The sequence below is a fragment of the Triticum dicoccoides genome, chromosome 3B (genome assembly GCF_002162155.2).
Source record: "Triticum dicoccoides isolate Atlit2015 ecotype Zavitan chromosome 3B, WEW_v2.0, whole genome shotgun sequence".
In the NCBI taxonomy this organism is placed as follows: Eukaryota; Viridiplantae; Streptophyta; class Magnoliopsida; order Poales; family Poaceae; genus Triticum; species Triticum dicoccoides.
The window spans coordinates 53550856-53566436 of NC_041385.1; the positions used below are offsets into that span (position 1 = coordinate 53550856).

General features: G+C 46.9%; 1 protein-coding gene across 1 annotated transcript; it reads left to right on the plus strand.

The window, feature by feature from the left end:
- Positions 1 to 13523: 13523 nt before the first annotated feature.
- Positions 13524 to 14772, plus strand: LOC119279247 (BTB/POZ and MATH domain-containing protein 2-like). Its single transcript, XM_037560560.1, has one exon. The coding sequence runs from the start codon at positions 13524 to 13526 to the stop codon at positions 14604 to 14606; it is 1083 nt and encodes a 360-aa protein (XP_037416457.1). The 3' UTR covers positions 14607 to 14772.
- Positions 14773 to 15581: the final 809 nt, after the last annotated feature.

The following is a 15581-nucleotide window of genomic DNA, read 5'->3' on the forward strand; positions in this document are numbered from 1 at the left end:
ATGAACAAAAAGTTGCCGATATGGTGCGATAATGATCGATTGAACTTACTTGTTGAGCATTTTAGTCATGTCCGCATAGGTTTCGGGATCTTTTCGTCTCGAGTCTAAGACGGTTACTAGTCCCCGCTCAAGCATAATCTCCAGAAGAACATGCCTAGTTGTTAGTGTCTTTATCGCGTGTACATGATTAGTTAGGTCAGCTCACGAGTTAGTAGGACTAGTGGGTGCACCTGCGTGTGTATATCTTGTATAAATGTACACCTCCATAACTGAATATGAGTGCATTCAGTTATGTTCGTGTGCTCACTTTATGCACTTTTATTCACAGGAACAGGAAATGGGAAGTACGAGTACAAGAGAAACATGGCTTGATCCGAAAATTCAGGGCACCATTCGACAACAAACTGGGCACCATTTGACAACAAACTGCACATCAGGGTTGATCCGCTAATTATGGCAAGGCCCGAACACAGAAAATCATGGGATCACGGAAAAAAACTGCTAAGGAAGGTTCATGGCTAACAACCGCACACTTGCCCCGGCACATCACCCATCTTACCGTCGGTGCGCGCTCGCACATGTCCACCACCTCGCCACAGCACCCGCGCATGCCGCCCGCCCATGCATGTTGACATCGGTGGTGGTTGGCCGGTCCAAATGGTGGCTCGATGAGGGACCCGACCGGCATGGACCGTGTCGCCTTGGCAGCGTCGCCGAGTTCCAGGGTGGTCACCGGGGGACCGATGGTGAAGACGGCGGGCAGGACAAAGGGCAGCTTCTCGGAGCCCAACCAATACCCACGCCTTCTTCGCCAGCTCCAAGTCCTCGATGCCCCAGCCGGTAATGGCCAGGTACTCCCACACGTATGCAACGATGAAGCTCGCCGTTGATCGTTACGCCGACTGTACTGTTAGGTTTTCTTGCCTTCCTACCTACATAGGTGTGTGGATCGATCAAGAGAAATAAATAGAACTTGTTTACATATAGATACACAGACGTACGATATGAAAGACGCCTGGTAAACTCGCAGGAATGGATACGATTAATGACGGTGATATATAGTGGTGAATGTTGGCCTAATTTACTACCATCATGCATGGAAACGAGTCATCAAGGGTAGGAATACTTCATGTGATACGGCTCATAGGAAGGTTCCTAATTAAATTGGCGGTATGAAGACACGTGGTAAACTGGCAAGAATGAATACGATTGATAACGGTGATAAATAGTGATGAACCTTGGCCTAATTTACTACCATCATGGATAGAAACGAATCACCAAGGGAATGAATACTTCCTAGTACTACGTCTCATAGGAAGCTTCCTAATTAAACTCGTGGTATGAAGACGCGTGGTAAACTGGCACGAATGAATACGGTTGATCACGGTGATAAATAGTGAGGAATGTTGGCCTAATTTACTACCATCATGCATGGAAACTAATCATCAAGCGAAGGAATACTTCCTAGTACTACGTCTCATGGAAGCTTCCTAATTAAACTGGCGGTACTATGTAGGGATTTCCACTCTGTTCGAGGTGACGCGAAAAAATCGCACGGTAAATGGTGGTGGGAGGAGGGGCAAAAAACATACAAAATATAGGGGGTAGATGGTGTGGCAGGAGGGACGAAAAAAACCAGACGAAGGTGGGAGGTTGAGACAAAAAAATGGATGAAGCCGAGACTACCAAGTCGTCGAGTAGAGATTATTTGATATTTTTTAGAAACGCCTACACTAAATCAGAGTCACTGATAGAATCCTACGTCCATAAAATGTTGTTTTGCCTAAACTTTCTAAAAGATCGTGGATGTCTCCTAGAGGAGGGGTGAATAGGTACTTTAAAATAATTATGGTTTAGGCTTAAACAAATGCGGAATAAACCTAGCGGTTAATTTGACAAGCACAAAACCTACAACAACTAGGCTCACCTATGTGCACCAACAACTTATGCTAAGCAAGATAAACAACTAAGTGATTGCAAGATATACAGCAAGAAACAATATGGCTATCACAAAGTAAAGTGCATAAGTAAAGAGTTCGGGTAAGAGATAACCGAGGCACGTGGAGACGGCGATGTATCCCCAAGTTCACACCCTTGCGGATGCTAATCTCCGTTTGGAGCGGTGTGGAGACACAATGCCGTGATTCCACTAAGGGACCCCTGAGGGCGGTCACGGAACCCATACAAATGGCAACCCTTGGGGGCGGTCACCGAACCCGTACACTTTGGCAACCCTTGGGGGCAGTCACCGGTACCCGTCAAATTCCTCGGGGCGATCTCCACAATCTAATTGGACACCCCTACGCTTGCCCGGAGCTTTACACCACAATGATTGAGCTCTGAACACCCCCAACCGACTAGGGCACCCAAGCACCCAAGAGGAACAAGCTCAAGGGTACCAAGCACCCAAGAGGAATGAGCTTCTTAACTTGTAACTTTCACGTATCATCACGAAGAACTCAAACCGATGCACCAAATGCAATGGCAAGGGCACACGAAGTGCCCAAGTCCTTCTCTCCCAAATTCCTCCAAAGCAACTAATGCTAGGGAGGAAAATGAGAGGAAGAACAAGAAGGAGAACACGAAGAACTCCAAGATCTAGATCCAAAGGGTTCCCCACAGATAGAGGAGAAAGTGATTGGTAGAAACGTAGATCTAGATCTCCTCTCTCTTTTCCCCACAAAACTAGCAAGAATCCATGGAGGGATTGAGATATAGCAAGCTCGAAGAAGGTCAACAATGGGGGAAGAACACGAGCTAAAGGGATAAGACTCAATGGGGAAGAAGACCCACTTTTATAGGAGGGGCGAAAATCCAACCTTATCCCCATTCCCAGCCCGCAGCGAGCGGTACTACCGCTGGCCGCAGCGGTACTACCGCTCGGCCCAGTGGTACTACTATTGGGACCTCGCACAGCGCCTACGGGAGAAGGAACAAAGAGGAGGGCCGTTGAGTGGCACTAGTAGCAGTAGTAGGGCGGTACTACCGCTCCTACTGCCGTTGCTACTGCCGCTGAACCCGACACGAGACACGCATGTCTCGAGTCGAGGCGGTACTAGCGCGGAACAGGGGCCGTACTACCGCCTGTGGCCGTGGGCGGTACTACCGCTTGTGGCTTTCAACGGTACTACCGCTCCAGAGCCGCGGTACTACCGCTGGCGCCTCCCAATGTCACTTCCAAGCAAAACAGATGCTCCAGGAAAACCAGAACTACCACAACTTCTGCAAATGAGCTCCGACTTGAGCAAACTCAAGCTTGTTGGATAGATGATGACGAGTAGCATCCAACAATGGCTCAAGCTTGTTATAGTAAGAAGAGGCAGGGGAGGTATGCCAAGATATAGAAGGGAGAAACGTCCAACAGGGAAGAACCGGCATAACCTCCAACATCGAAAACATCATAGAAGATGCATGTGAACTCCGTTTTTGATGAACTCGAGCTTGTCATCGAGATAACCATAAGCTCTAAGACTCGCAAAGAGAACCGGCAAAAACCCCAACATCGAAAACATCATAGAAGATGCATGTGAACTCTGTTTTCAATGAACTCGAGGTTGTCATGAAAATGACCATAAGCTCCAAATCTCACAAGGAGAAGAACCAAACAAGAACCAATAAAGATGATGGAAGGATGCAATGTTTGAACTCTCTATGAACGATACGATCAAGCTACTCATAGAGAGCTCCCCTTGATAGTACGGCAATCGATCCTATAACCCGGTCTCCCAACTACAACCATGAGACCGGTAAAATAGAAAACCTATCAAGGGCAAACCTTTTCCTTGCACATAGTCCACTTGAGCTAGATGATGACGATCTTGACTCACTCAAGTTGGACCACCTTTCTTAATTGCATTGGCTCGATGAAGACTAGTTGATTGCTCCCCCATACTCCACTATGGGTGAGCCACTCTTTGGCACATCTTCAAAAGTCCATTGTCACCACAATGGACGGCAAGCTTCAAGCACATGATCTCTTCGTGATGCTCCACTTGAACTTGCACACTGCAATCTTGATGACGATCACCACGTGATGTCATCCTCTCCATGGGTTGTATGATATAGTCCTCTTGATGCAAGCCCATGGAAACATACCTAACCCCACACAGAACTCTCACATAGACCATGGGTTAGTACACAAAGCGTAATGGACAATGCTTACCTAATCATGGGATCACTTAATCCCTCTCGGTACATCTTCTACGCTTTGTGTGTTGATCAACTTGAATCACTCTTTGTACTTAGTCTTGATCAACCTTGAGCCTTTCTAACTCTCTTCATTTGGATGATGTCTTGAAGGTAGACGTGAATGATCACACAATCTTCTTCAAGACATGCTTGCAATAAGCTCAACACTCACATGACCAATCTTTGGATAATTCCTTAATAGCACCTTGGTCAACTCATAAACTCCTTGAAACCAACACATGGACTTCAAGAAATGCCTATGGACAAAACCTTCAAATATAACTCGATGCAACCATTAGTCCATAGAGAATGTAATGAATTATCTAAACCACACATGGGGGCACCACATGTTCTTTCACTTTCTGTCACGATCAAAGTTTTAAATAGTTGGATATAGCCCCGCTATAGCGATTTGAACAGGATGCTGCTAAATGATAGACAATAGGATTCATGTAAAATTGTCCGAAGAAGTTTTGAAATAGTCAGCTATTGCCCAACTATAGCTGATATCGAGGACCATTGCTGGCTAAACCCGTTACTTAAAACAAGGAAAACATTTGTTTTTCATCGCATGAAAACAGCGTTGCGTAAGTCATGTTATCTACATGACACGTGCCCATTGTGTGCCAGCCCACCGCTTCCCCCCTCCAGCCTTATCTCTTCTCACACAGTCTCTATCCTCCACTCGTTCTCCTCCTCGTCTCCCACCTCCATCTATCTTCCGTTGCATCCGAGAGGGGAGAGGGTGCCCAGGGCGACGCTGAACCACCAGCCACCGCTTCTATGAACCGGGAGGGATGATGGCAATCACCATCAGTTGCATCCCGCCCGAAATAGGGGCATTGTTGAAGTGAGCGAGGGGGCGAAGCGACCATGTGTTGTGCGCTCCTCGCCATAGGCGACCACCATTGTTGCGAGCAAGAAGGGGCGACTTCGTCCACCAATGCAGCATCGCTGCTGGTGTTGCAACGCATCATGAAAACCGGAGACGGGCGCCGCTCACTATCGGTGCTGCAAAGCGGCACACAAGAGGAGGGTTGGGCTGCTCGCCGCCAGTGTTGCAAGGCAGCACAAAGGCCAGAGGCGGGCGCCACTCGCCGCTGGTGTGCCGAGCCCACACAGGAGAGCCTTTGGTCCCGGTTGGTGGCCCCAACCGGGACCAATAGGCTGTGGTTTTTTTTTGAAGGGGGGTGGGGGTTTTGGGCGGTTAATTTAGGTGTTTCATATATTGTGTTAGCTAGCTAATTAATAGAGAGAAGTGTCCTCTCTTATGCCCGTGCTTGATCGACGCTATGTACAATACATAGAGAGGCCCATGACACGCTAGCTAGTAAGAAAATGAAGGAAACCATTAAGTACAGAAGTTCGTCATGCATACCAAGAGAAGTGATCGATCGACCTCTCCTTCTCCGAGAGATTGGTCGAACAACAAGTTTTCGTCTTATCTATCCGACGCTACTGGCTACATACATATACAATATGTAAGATCTCTTACAATCCCCTAGCAATTGAAATCAACTTCCACATGGTATTCTCCGGCTTTATTGATGACGTGGTCAAGAAAGAATCCCGCCAATTCCTCTTGAATTGCTTTCATGCGATCTTGTGGTAGGAGTTCATTCCGCATCTGCACGTCTAATTTGAAGAAGGGGGTTAATACATATATATGAATGAAACTCAACAGAAATGATGGTGTAATAAAATGAAATTGTGAATATTATTGCTTACGCACTTCATATTGTCTTTTAGAGTAGCCCCACTTATTTTTTAAAGTCGCGTTGTAGATGAACTCGCACATGTAGTATCCACAGTAATTATTCCCTTGTTCGTGCCACAAGCACTTTATGACAAATAGAGGTCAATCAAACTGATAATGAAGCATTATAAATGGCATTGATGCAAATATAACTATAGAATCAACGGGAGATGCGCGCAACTAGCTAGCCAGTAGTACTTACTTTCGGGTATGTATATCGCAGCTCCTTCGGCAGTCCCGGAGTTTCTGTGGTGAACTGTTTCCAAACCCTGCAAGACAAAGAAAATAATTATTATTACTTGAGATATCAGGAAATGAACAAAAAGTTGCCGATATGGTGCGATAATGATCGATTGAACTTACTTGTTGAGCATTTTAGTCATGTCCGCATAGGTTTTGGGATCTTTTCGTCTCGAGTCTAAGACGGTTACTAGTCCCCGCTCAAGCTTAATCTCCAGAAGAACATGCCTAGTTGTTAGTGTCTTTATCGCGTGTACATGATTAGTTAGGTCAGTTCAGGAGTTAGTAGGACTAGTGGGTGCACCTGCATGTGTATATCTTGTATAAATGTACACCTCCATAACTGAATATGAGTGCATTCAGTTATGTTCGTGTGCTCACTTTATGCACTTTTATTCACAGGAACAGGAAATGGGAAGTACGAGTACAAGAGCAACATGGCTTGATCCGAAAATTCAGGGCACCATTTGACAACAAACTGGGCACCATTTGACAACAAAGTGCACATCAGGGTTGATCTGCTAATTATGGCAAGGCCCGAACACAAAAAATCATGGGATCATGGAAAAAACTGCTAAGGAAGGTTCATGGCTAACAACCGCACACTTGCCCCGGCACATCACCCATCTTACCGTCGGTGCGTGCTCGCACATGTCCACCACCTCGCCACAGCACCCGCGCATGCCGCCCGCCCCTGCATGTTGACATTGGTGGTGGTTGGCCGGTCCAAATGGTGGCTCGATGAGGGACCCGACCGGCCTGGACCGTGTCGTCTTGGCAGCGTCGCCGAGTTCCAGGGTGGTCACCGGGGGACCGATGGTGAAGACGGCGGGCAGGACAAAGGGCAGCTTCTCGGAGCCCAACCAATACCCACGCCTTCTTCGCCGGCTCCAAGTCCTTGATGCCCCAGCCGGTGATGGCCAGGTACTCCCACACGTATGCAACGATGAAGCTCGCCGTTGATCGTTACGCCGACTGTACTGTTAGGTTTTCTCGCCTTCCTACCTACATAGGTGTGTGGATCGATCAACGGAAATAAATAGAACTTGTTTACATATAGATACACAGACGTACGATATGAAAGACGCCTGGTAAACTCGCAGGAATGGATACGATTGATGACGGTGATATATAGTGGTGAATGTTGGCCTAATTTACTACCATCATGCATGGAAATGAGTCATCAAGGGTAGGAATACTTCCTGCGATACGGCTCATAGGAAGGTTCCTAATTAAATTGGCGGTATGAAGACACGTGGTAAACTGGCAGGAATGAATACGATTGATGACGGTGGTAAATAGTGATGAATGTTGGCCTAATTTACTACCATCGTGGATAGAAACGAATCACCAAGGGAATGAATACTTCCTAGTACTACATCTCATAGGAAGCTTCCTAATTAAACTCGTGGTATGAAGACGCGTGGTAAACTGGCACGAATGAATACGATTGATCACGGTGATAAATAGTGAGGAATGTTGGCCTAATTTACTACCATCATGCATGGAAACTAATCATCAAGCGAAGGAATACTTCCTAGTACTATGTCTCATGGAAGCTTCCTAATTAAACTGGCGGTACTATGTAGGGATTTCCACTCTGTTCGAGGTGACGCGAAAAAATCGCACGGTAAATGGTGGTGGGAGGAGGGGCAAAAAAAACCGTACAAAATATAGGGGGTAGATGGTGTGGTAGGAGGGACGAAAAAAACCAGACGAAGGTGGGAGGTTGAGACAAAAAAACAGATGAAGCGGAGACTACCAAGTCGTCGAGTAGAGATTATTTGATATTTTTTAGAAACGCCTACACTAAATCAGAGTCACTGATAGAATCCTACGTCGAGAAAATGTTGTTTTGCCTAAATTTTCTAAAAGATCGTGGATGTCGCCTAGAGGAGGGGTGAATAGGTACTTTAAAATAATTATGGTTTAGGCTTGAACAAATACGGAATAAACCTAGCGGTTAATTTGACAAGCACAAAACCTACAACAATTAGGCTCACCTATGTGCACCAACAACTTATGCTAAGAAAGATAAACAACTAAGTGATTGCAAGATATATAGCAAGAAACAATATGGCTATCACAAAGTAAAGTGCATAAGTAAAGAGTTCGGGTAAGAGATAACCGAGGCACGTGGAGACGGCGATGTATCCCCAAGTTCACAACCTCTCGGATGCTAATCTCCGTTTGGAGCGGTGTGGAGGCACAATGCTGTGATTCCACTAAGGGACCCCTGAGGGCGGTCTTGGAACCCATACAAATGGCAACCCTTGGGGGCGGTCACCGAACCCGTACACTTTGGCAACCCTTGGGGGCAGTCACCGGTACCCGTCAAATTGCTCGGGGCGATCTCCACAATCTAATTGGACACCCCTACGCTTGCCCGGAGCTTTACACCAGAATGATTGAGCTCTGAACACCACCAACCGACTAGGGCGCCCAAGCACCCAAGAGGAACAAGCTCAAGGGTACCAAGCACCCAAGAGGAATGAGCTTCTTAACTTGTAACTTTCACGTATCATCACAGAGAACTCAAACCGATGCACCAAATGCAATGGCAAGGGCACACGAAGTGCCCAAGTCCTTCTCTCCCAAATTCCTCCAAAGCAACTAATGCTAGGGAGGAAAATGAGAGGAAGAACAAGAAGGAGAACACGAAGAACTCCAAGATCTAGATCCAAAGGGTTCCCCACAGATAGAGGAGAAAGTGATTGGTAGAAACGTAGATCTAGATCTCCTCTCTCTTTTCCCCACAAAACTAGCAAGAATCCATGGAGGGATTGAGATATAGCAAGCTCTAAGAAGGTCAACAATGGGAGAAGAACACGAGCGAAAGGGATAAGACTCAATGGGGAAGAAGACCCACTTTTATAGGAGGGGCAAAAATCCAAAATTATCCCCATTCCCAGCCCGCAGCGAGCGGTACTACCACTAGCCGCAGCGGTACTGCCGCTTGGCCCAGCGGTACTACTATTGGGACCTCGCACAGCGCCTACGGGAGAAGGAACAAAGAGGAGGGCTGTTGAGTGGCACTAGTAGCGGTAGTAGGGGCGGTACTACCGCTCCTACTGCCATTGCTACTGCCGCTGAACCCGACACGAGACACGCATGTCTCGAGTCGAGGCGGTACTAGCGCGGAACCGGGGCCATACTACCGCCTGTGGCCGTGGGTGGTACTACCTCTTGTGGCTTTCAATGGTACTGCCGCTCCGGAGCCGCGTACTACCGCTGGCGCCTCCCAATGTCACTTCCAAGCAAAACAGATGCTCCAGGAAAACCAGAACTGCCACAACTTCTGCAAAATGAGCTCCGAATTGAGCAAACTCAAGCTTGTTGGATAGATGACGACGAGTAGCATCCAACAGTGGCTCAAGCTTGTTATAGTCAGAAGAGGCAGGGTAGGTATGCCAAGATATAGAAGAGAGAAACCTCCAACAGGGAAGAACCGACATAACTTGCAACATCGAAAACAGCATAGAAGATGCATGTGAACTCCATTTTTGATGAACTCGAGCTTGTCATCGAGATAACCATAAGCTCTAAGACTCACAAAGAGAACCGGCAAAAACCCCCAACATCGAGAACATCATAGAAGATGCATGTCAACTCTGTTTTCGATGGACTCGAGGTTGTCATGAAAATGACCATAAGCTCCAAATCTCACAAGGAGAAGAACCAAACAAGAACCAATAAAGATGATGCAAGGATGCAATGTTTGAACTCTCTATGAACGATACGATCAAGCTACTCATAGAGAGCTCCCCTTGATAGTACGGCAATCGATCCTATAACCCGGTCTCCCAACTACAACCATGAGACCGGTAAAATAGAAAACCTATCAAGGGCAAACATTTTCCTTGCACATAGTCCACTTGAGCTAGATGATGATGATCTTGACTCACTCAAGTTGGACCACCTTTCTTAATTGCATTGGCTCGATGAAGACTAGTTGATTGCTCCCCCATACTCCACTATGGGTGAGCCACTCTTTGGCACATCTTCACAAGTCCATTGTCACCACAATGGACGGCAAGCTTCAAGCACATGATCTCTTCGTGATGCTCCACTTGAACTTGCACACTGCAATCTTGATGATGATCACCACGTGATGTCATCCTCTCCATGGGTTGTATGATATAGTCCTCTTGATGCAAGCCCATGGAAACATACCTAACCCCACACAGAACTCTCACATAGACCATGGGTTAGTACACAAAGCATAATGGACAATGCTTACCTAATCATGGGATCACTTGATCCCTCTCGGTACATCTTCTACGCTTTGTGTGTTGATCAACTTGAATCACTCTTTGTACTTAGTCTTGATCAACCTTGAGCCTTTCCAACTCTCTTCATTTGGATGATGTCTTGAAGGTAGACGTGAATGATCACACAATCTTCTTCAAGACATGCTTGCAATAAGCTCAACGCTCACATGACCAATCTTTGGATAATTCCTTAATAGCACCTTGGCCAACTCATAAACTCCTTGAAACCAACACATGGACTTCAAGAAATGCCTATGGACAAAACCTTCAAATATAACTCGATGCAACCATTAGTCCATAGAGAATGTCATGAATTATCTAAACCACACATGGGGGCACCACATGTTCTTTCACTTTCTGTCACGATCAAAGTTTTAAATAGTTGGATATAGCCCCGCTATAGCGATTTGAACAGGATGCTGCTAAATGATAGACAATAGGATTCATGTACAATTGTCCGAAGAAGTTTTGAAATAGTCAGCTATTGCCCAACTATAGCTGATATCGAGGACCATTGCTGGCCAAACCCGTTATTTAAAACAAGGAAAACATTTGTTTTTCATCGCATGAAAACAGCGTTGTGTAAGTCATGTTATCTGCATGACACGTGCCCATTGTGTGTCAGCCCACCGCTTCCCCCCTCCAGCCTTATCTCTTCTCACACGGTCTCTATCCTCCACTCGTTCTCCTCCTCGTCTCCCACCTCCATCTATCTTCCGTTGCATCCGAGAGGGGAGAGGGTGCCCAGGGCGACGCTGAACCACCAGCCGCCGCTTCTATGAACCGGGAGGGATGATGGCAATCACCATCAGTTGCATCCCGCCCGAAATAGGGGCATTGTTGAAGTGAGCGAGGGGGCGAAGCGACCATGTGTTGTGTGCTCCTCGCCATAGGCGACCACCATTGTTGCGAGCAAGAAGGGGCGACTTCGTCTCCACCAATGCAGCATCGCTGCTGGTGTTGCAACGCATCACAAAAACCGGAGACGGGCGCCGCTCACTGTCGGTGCTGCAAAGAGGCACACAAGAGGAGGGTTGGGCTGCTCGCCGCCAGTGTTGCAAGGCAGCACAAAGGCCGGAGGCGGGCGCCACTCGCCGCTGGTGTGCAACGACGCACGCATGAGGTGCTGGGTTGGAGCTTTTTGTCGTGCTGCCCATGGCTACAATGGAGCACCATCGGGGTCATTGAAGTTGCAATGGGGATGGAATGGACTCCCTTGAAGCATCAATGAAGCTTTTCGCTAGTGGTGTCGCGCTCGGTGTTGCTATGGAGCAGCCCCTAGATGGCTCCCGGTGCTGCGATGCAGCAGTTGCCAGCGGCTCTGGGAGCTATGATGCAACGCTCGTCAGCATGAGGTACGACGGCGGGTGCTTCGATGCTGCAGTTGCCGGTTTCTTTGCATCGTCGTCGTTGTTGAGAGGAGGCGGGTCTCGCAGCTGCGCCGAGGGCTGGTGGATGCAAGACGAGAGAAGGACAACCGGGGGACTGAGTTGCTATGAATTGGACGGGCCACATGAGATCCTAATCGAATGGCTGGCCGGGCAGATGATTCCTCTAGGAAATCGTCTGGTTGATCCGTAGCAGCCACCTTCAAACAATGGCGAAGATTGTTTGCAAGTTTTAGAGAAAGCGAGAAAGTGAGCGTGGAGTATTGGTGATAGGTGGTGTGAAATTGTCCCTAGGGAATTGAGTATGACAGTAGAAAGATAATCGTCATTACGGTTTTATATATGGGAGAGGCCTATGCTAAAATACTAACTGTACTTGAAATTGTACGTATTTATGATTGAAATCCTAGCAGGTACCTGCAACTACTAGGAATTTATTACATATGATCAATCTCCTCTAAAAACATAACAAATTCACGGTCATCTAAAAATTTGGCTCAAGACATACATGAACCTAAACATGGCAATGAAAGAGCTATGGAACACGGATTCATGGAAAAAAATTGGGGATATGAGTAGAACATACCGTAGATCGTTCACTCGGAAGGACTCGAACTAAAAATGAGTAGGGAGAGGGATCCGATGAAGCTTTGGAGATATTTGGAGGGAAAAAAAGAAGAGATCAAAAATTAAGGTAGTTTTACCTCTTCTCGGGCTGATATGAGTGAAATTGGACGTGGAACGAGTGAGTGTGCTCATACAAGCGTTGTCAAACGCCCTGGTTTCGAAATCCCGCTGAAACGCACTTGTACGAACAACGATACGAGTGCTTGCATTTCTCCTTTTGTAGGGCTTGCTTGTGTTGTGGTCCCAGCAAACTATGTGTGTCGGTTTGTTGGTATTCTTTGTTGGACTGATTGGTTGCTTTATTTATAAAGCGGGGCGAACACCTGTTTCAAGAAAACCATAGAACGCACAAAATTATCATTTGTCCTTCTATAGGTTCTACTAAGACGCTTACATATAACTATTGTGAAATGCTCACAACAAAATTCAATAGAGTATTATTATCTCAACAGAATAGGCTAAGAATAAATCTTAGTTGACTCTACAAATTTGTTCATACGCATCTGAAAAATATCGGCCGCTTTGTAATAATTTGTCAAGAATTTAAAGAAATGTCAAATCTTGCACTGATCTCTATGCATGGTGAGCGATTAGGGACTGTTCCCTTCGTCCCATACTAATGTAATAGCGATTTTGCTAATACACTAATGTAAAAAATGCTTTTATACTATGGGGCACAGGAAGTACGTACCTGGCAACATGTTTCCTTTTTTAGAGTCCAGGAAACACAAGTTCTGCTAATTAATTGTAGCCCAAGTCATCCTAATTTATACCGAAGATAATAAATTGTTCCCGTATCGACACGATCTCTCTCTATCTCCAGCGGCGTTGAAACATGAAATAACCATCCCCCCTAAAAAAAATGAAATAACCATCCCCACAAAAAAATGAAATAGACATGCATATATATATATATATATATATATATATATATATATATATATATATATATATATATATATATATATATATATATACACCTGCGCCTGGAATCCTTGATAGATTAGATCTGCGATCTCCTTTGCTCCAATCATGTCTTCGTCGATCAAGCCAATGTCGGCGCTGGTGTCCGCCCTGCGCAGCGCCGGGCGGCAGCACATCACCGCGTCCACCGTCGCCGCGAGGGAGCCGGTCACCGGCTCCCACGTCTTCCGGATCCACGGCTACAGGCAGGTGAGGAAAACGGTCCCCAACGGCACGGCGGTCGAGTCACCCACGTTCGACGTCGGCGGCCACCGCTGGAAAGTACAGTGCTACCCGAACGGCGACCGCAAAGAGGCCGACGGCTCCACGTCCATCTTCCTTACCAGCCTCGGCGACGCCACGGCAGAGTTCAAGCTTAGCGTGCTCGACCACCACGGGGAGCCCTCGGTGAATGGAGCCGTGCAGCAGCAACGCTACTCGGCTAATCGCTACTGGGGCTGGATAAAGTTCCTCGACAAGGAAAATCCCAACCATAGTAAGCATCTTGAGGATGATTGCCTCACGGTCCTTTGCGACGTCACCGTCGACCCCGGGCTGCGCGCGGAAGCCGAGGTGGTGGCGGCGCCGCCGTTCGACCTGCGCGGGCAGCTCGCGGAAGCCCTCTGGAACAAGCACCCAGCGGACGTGACGGTCCACGTCGGCGGCGAAACCTTCGCCGCGCACCGGTGGGTGCTCGAGGCCCGGTCCGCCGTCTTCAAAGCGGACCTCGAGGGCAACGCCACCGGCGAGCTACGTGTCGACGACATGGACGCGGAGGTGTTCAAGACCCTGCTCCAGTTCATGTACACGGACAGCGCGCCGCAGCTCGATACAATGGCGGAGGCGGACAACCAACTTCCGAACCAGCAACTCGATCAGGCCGAGGCAACGTCCAAGGCGGAGCGGCTGCTCGTGGCGGCGGACAGGCACGGGCTGGAGGACCTGAAGATCGCCTGCGTCAAGGCGCTGCGGCCGCGCGTGGACATGGGCTCTGTGGCCGCCATGCTGTCGCTGGCTGAGCGGCATGGCTGCGCCGTGCTCAAGGAGGCGTGCATGGACTTCCTCTCTTGTCCCGGTAATCTGAAATCCTTCATGGCCACCGATGGATTTGAGCAGCTCAGGGCAAGCTGCCCTTCTGCCGCGCTGGATCTCGTCATTAAGCAGCTCCCGTGATTCTTCTGCCTAGAAGTTTCATTGCTCTTTACATACAGCTTTTAGCAACAGCATTCTCGTGTCGATATATTCCCTATGTTCGGACTTAATTTATTAGGGAGCTCCTCGTATTTTAGGTCAAACTTTTACTATAGATGTTACTCGCCAAAATATAAGTGATGATTGTTACAAAAAGTTATTGTTAGATTCAAATTTGAAAGAAGTTCTTGATGGCACTCCCTCTGTCCCAAAATATTGTGCTTAATTATTAGATTTTTTACAAGTCAACTACTATTATAAATTTTGATCAATTTATAGGAGAAATTCTTTACATCTAAAATACCGCCTGGTCGTTAGATGGATTTTGTTTTGAGATTTGCACGTCCCACTTATATTTTTGAGACAAGATTAATTCACGGACTTGTTGGACGTGTGATTTGTTTGATGTTCTTGCTAAAGAGCTACCGTTGAGGATTTTTGTGACAATTTTTACTTCTGGTTCTGGTGAACGAATAATCAAGTCCTCCTCTTTCCGGACAAGAATACAAAGAGACTCGCCAACTGTCATTCTATTCTATCTTTGAAAGATATATATTGTGATTAGTTTTTTTTCTTTACTATCTACCATGCTCCTATATGTTTTTAGTTATTCACTAAAGCAATTATTTGTTTGATGTTCTTGCTAAAGAGCTAACCATTGAGGGTTTTTTGTGAGTGTTTTAGGTTTTTTTTGGAGTGTTTTTGCTGCGTAGGGGCGGTGTGGACTGGCCGGTTGAGGTGGAAGGGGCCTTTTCTGATTGTTTTTGACATTTTTATCTGTTTTTATAACTGCTCTTTTGTCTTTTCAATTTAATTTTCAATGAAGAAGGGTTTGACCGACTGGCCACATCTTATTCATTTTCTAATGTGTCCTTTCCTTTTCTCCTCAAGCGCACCTGCCGGCTTATCCTCTTCCTTGAACTATCTTTGCGCGCGTGCTTGTGTATGTTTTGGATT

Bases quoted from the DNA above. Each gene is read 5' to 3' on its own strand.
- LOC119279247 (XM_037560560.1), top strand. From the start codon at position 13,524: ATGTCGGCGCTGGTGTCCGCCCTGCGCAGCGCCGGGCGGCAGCACATC.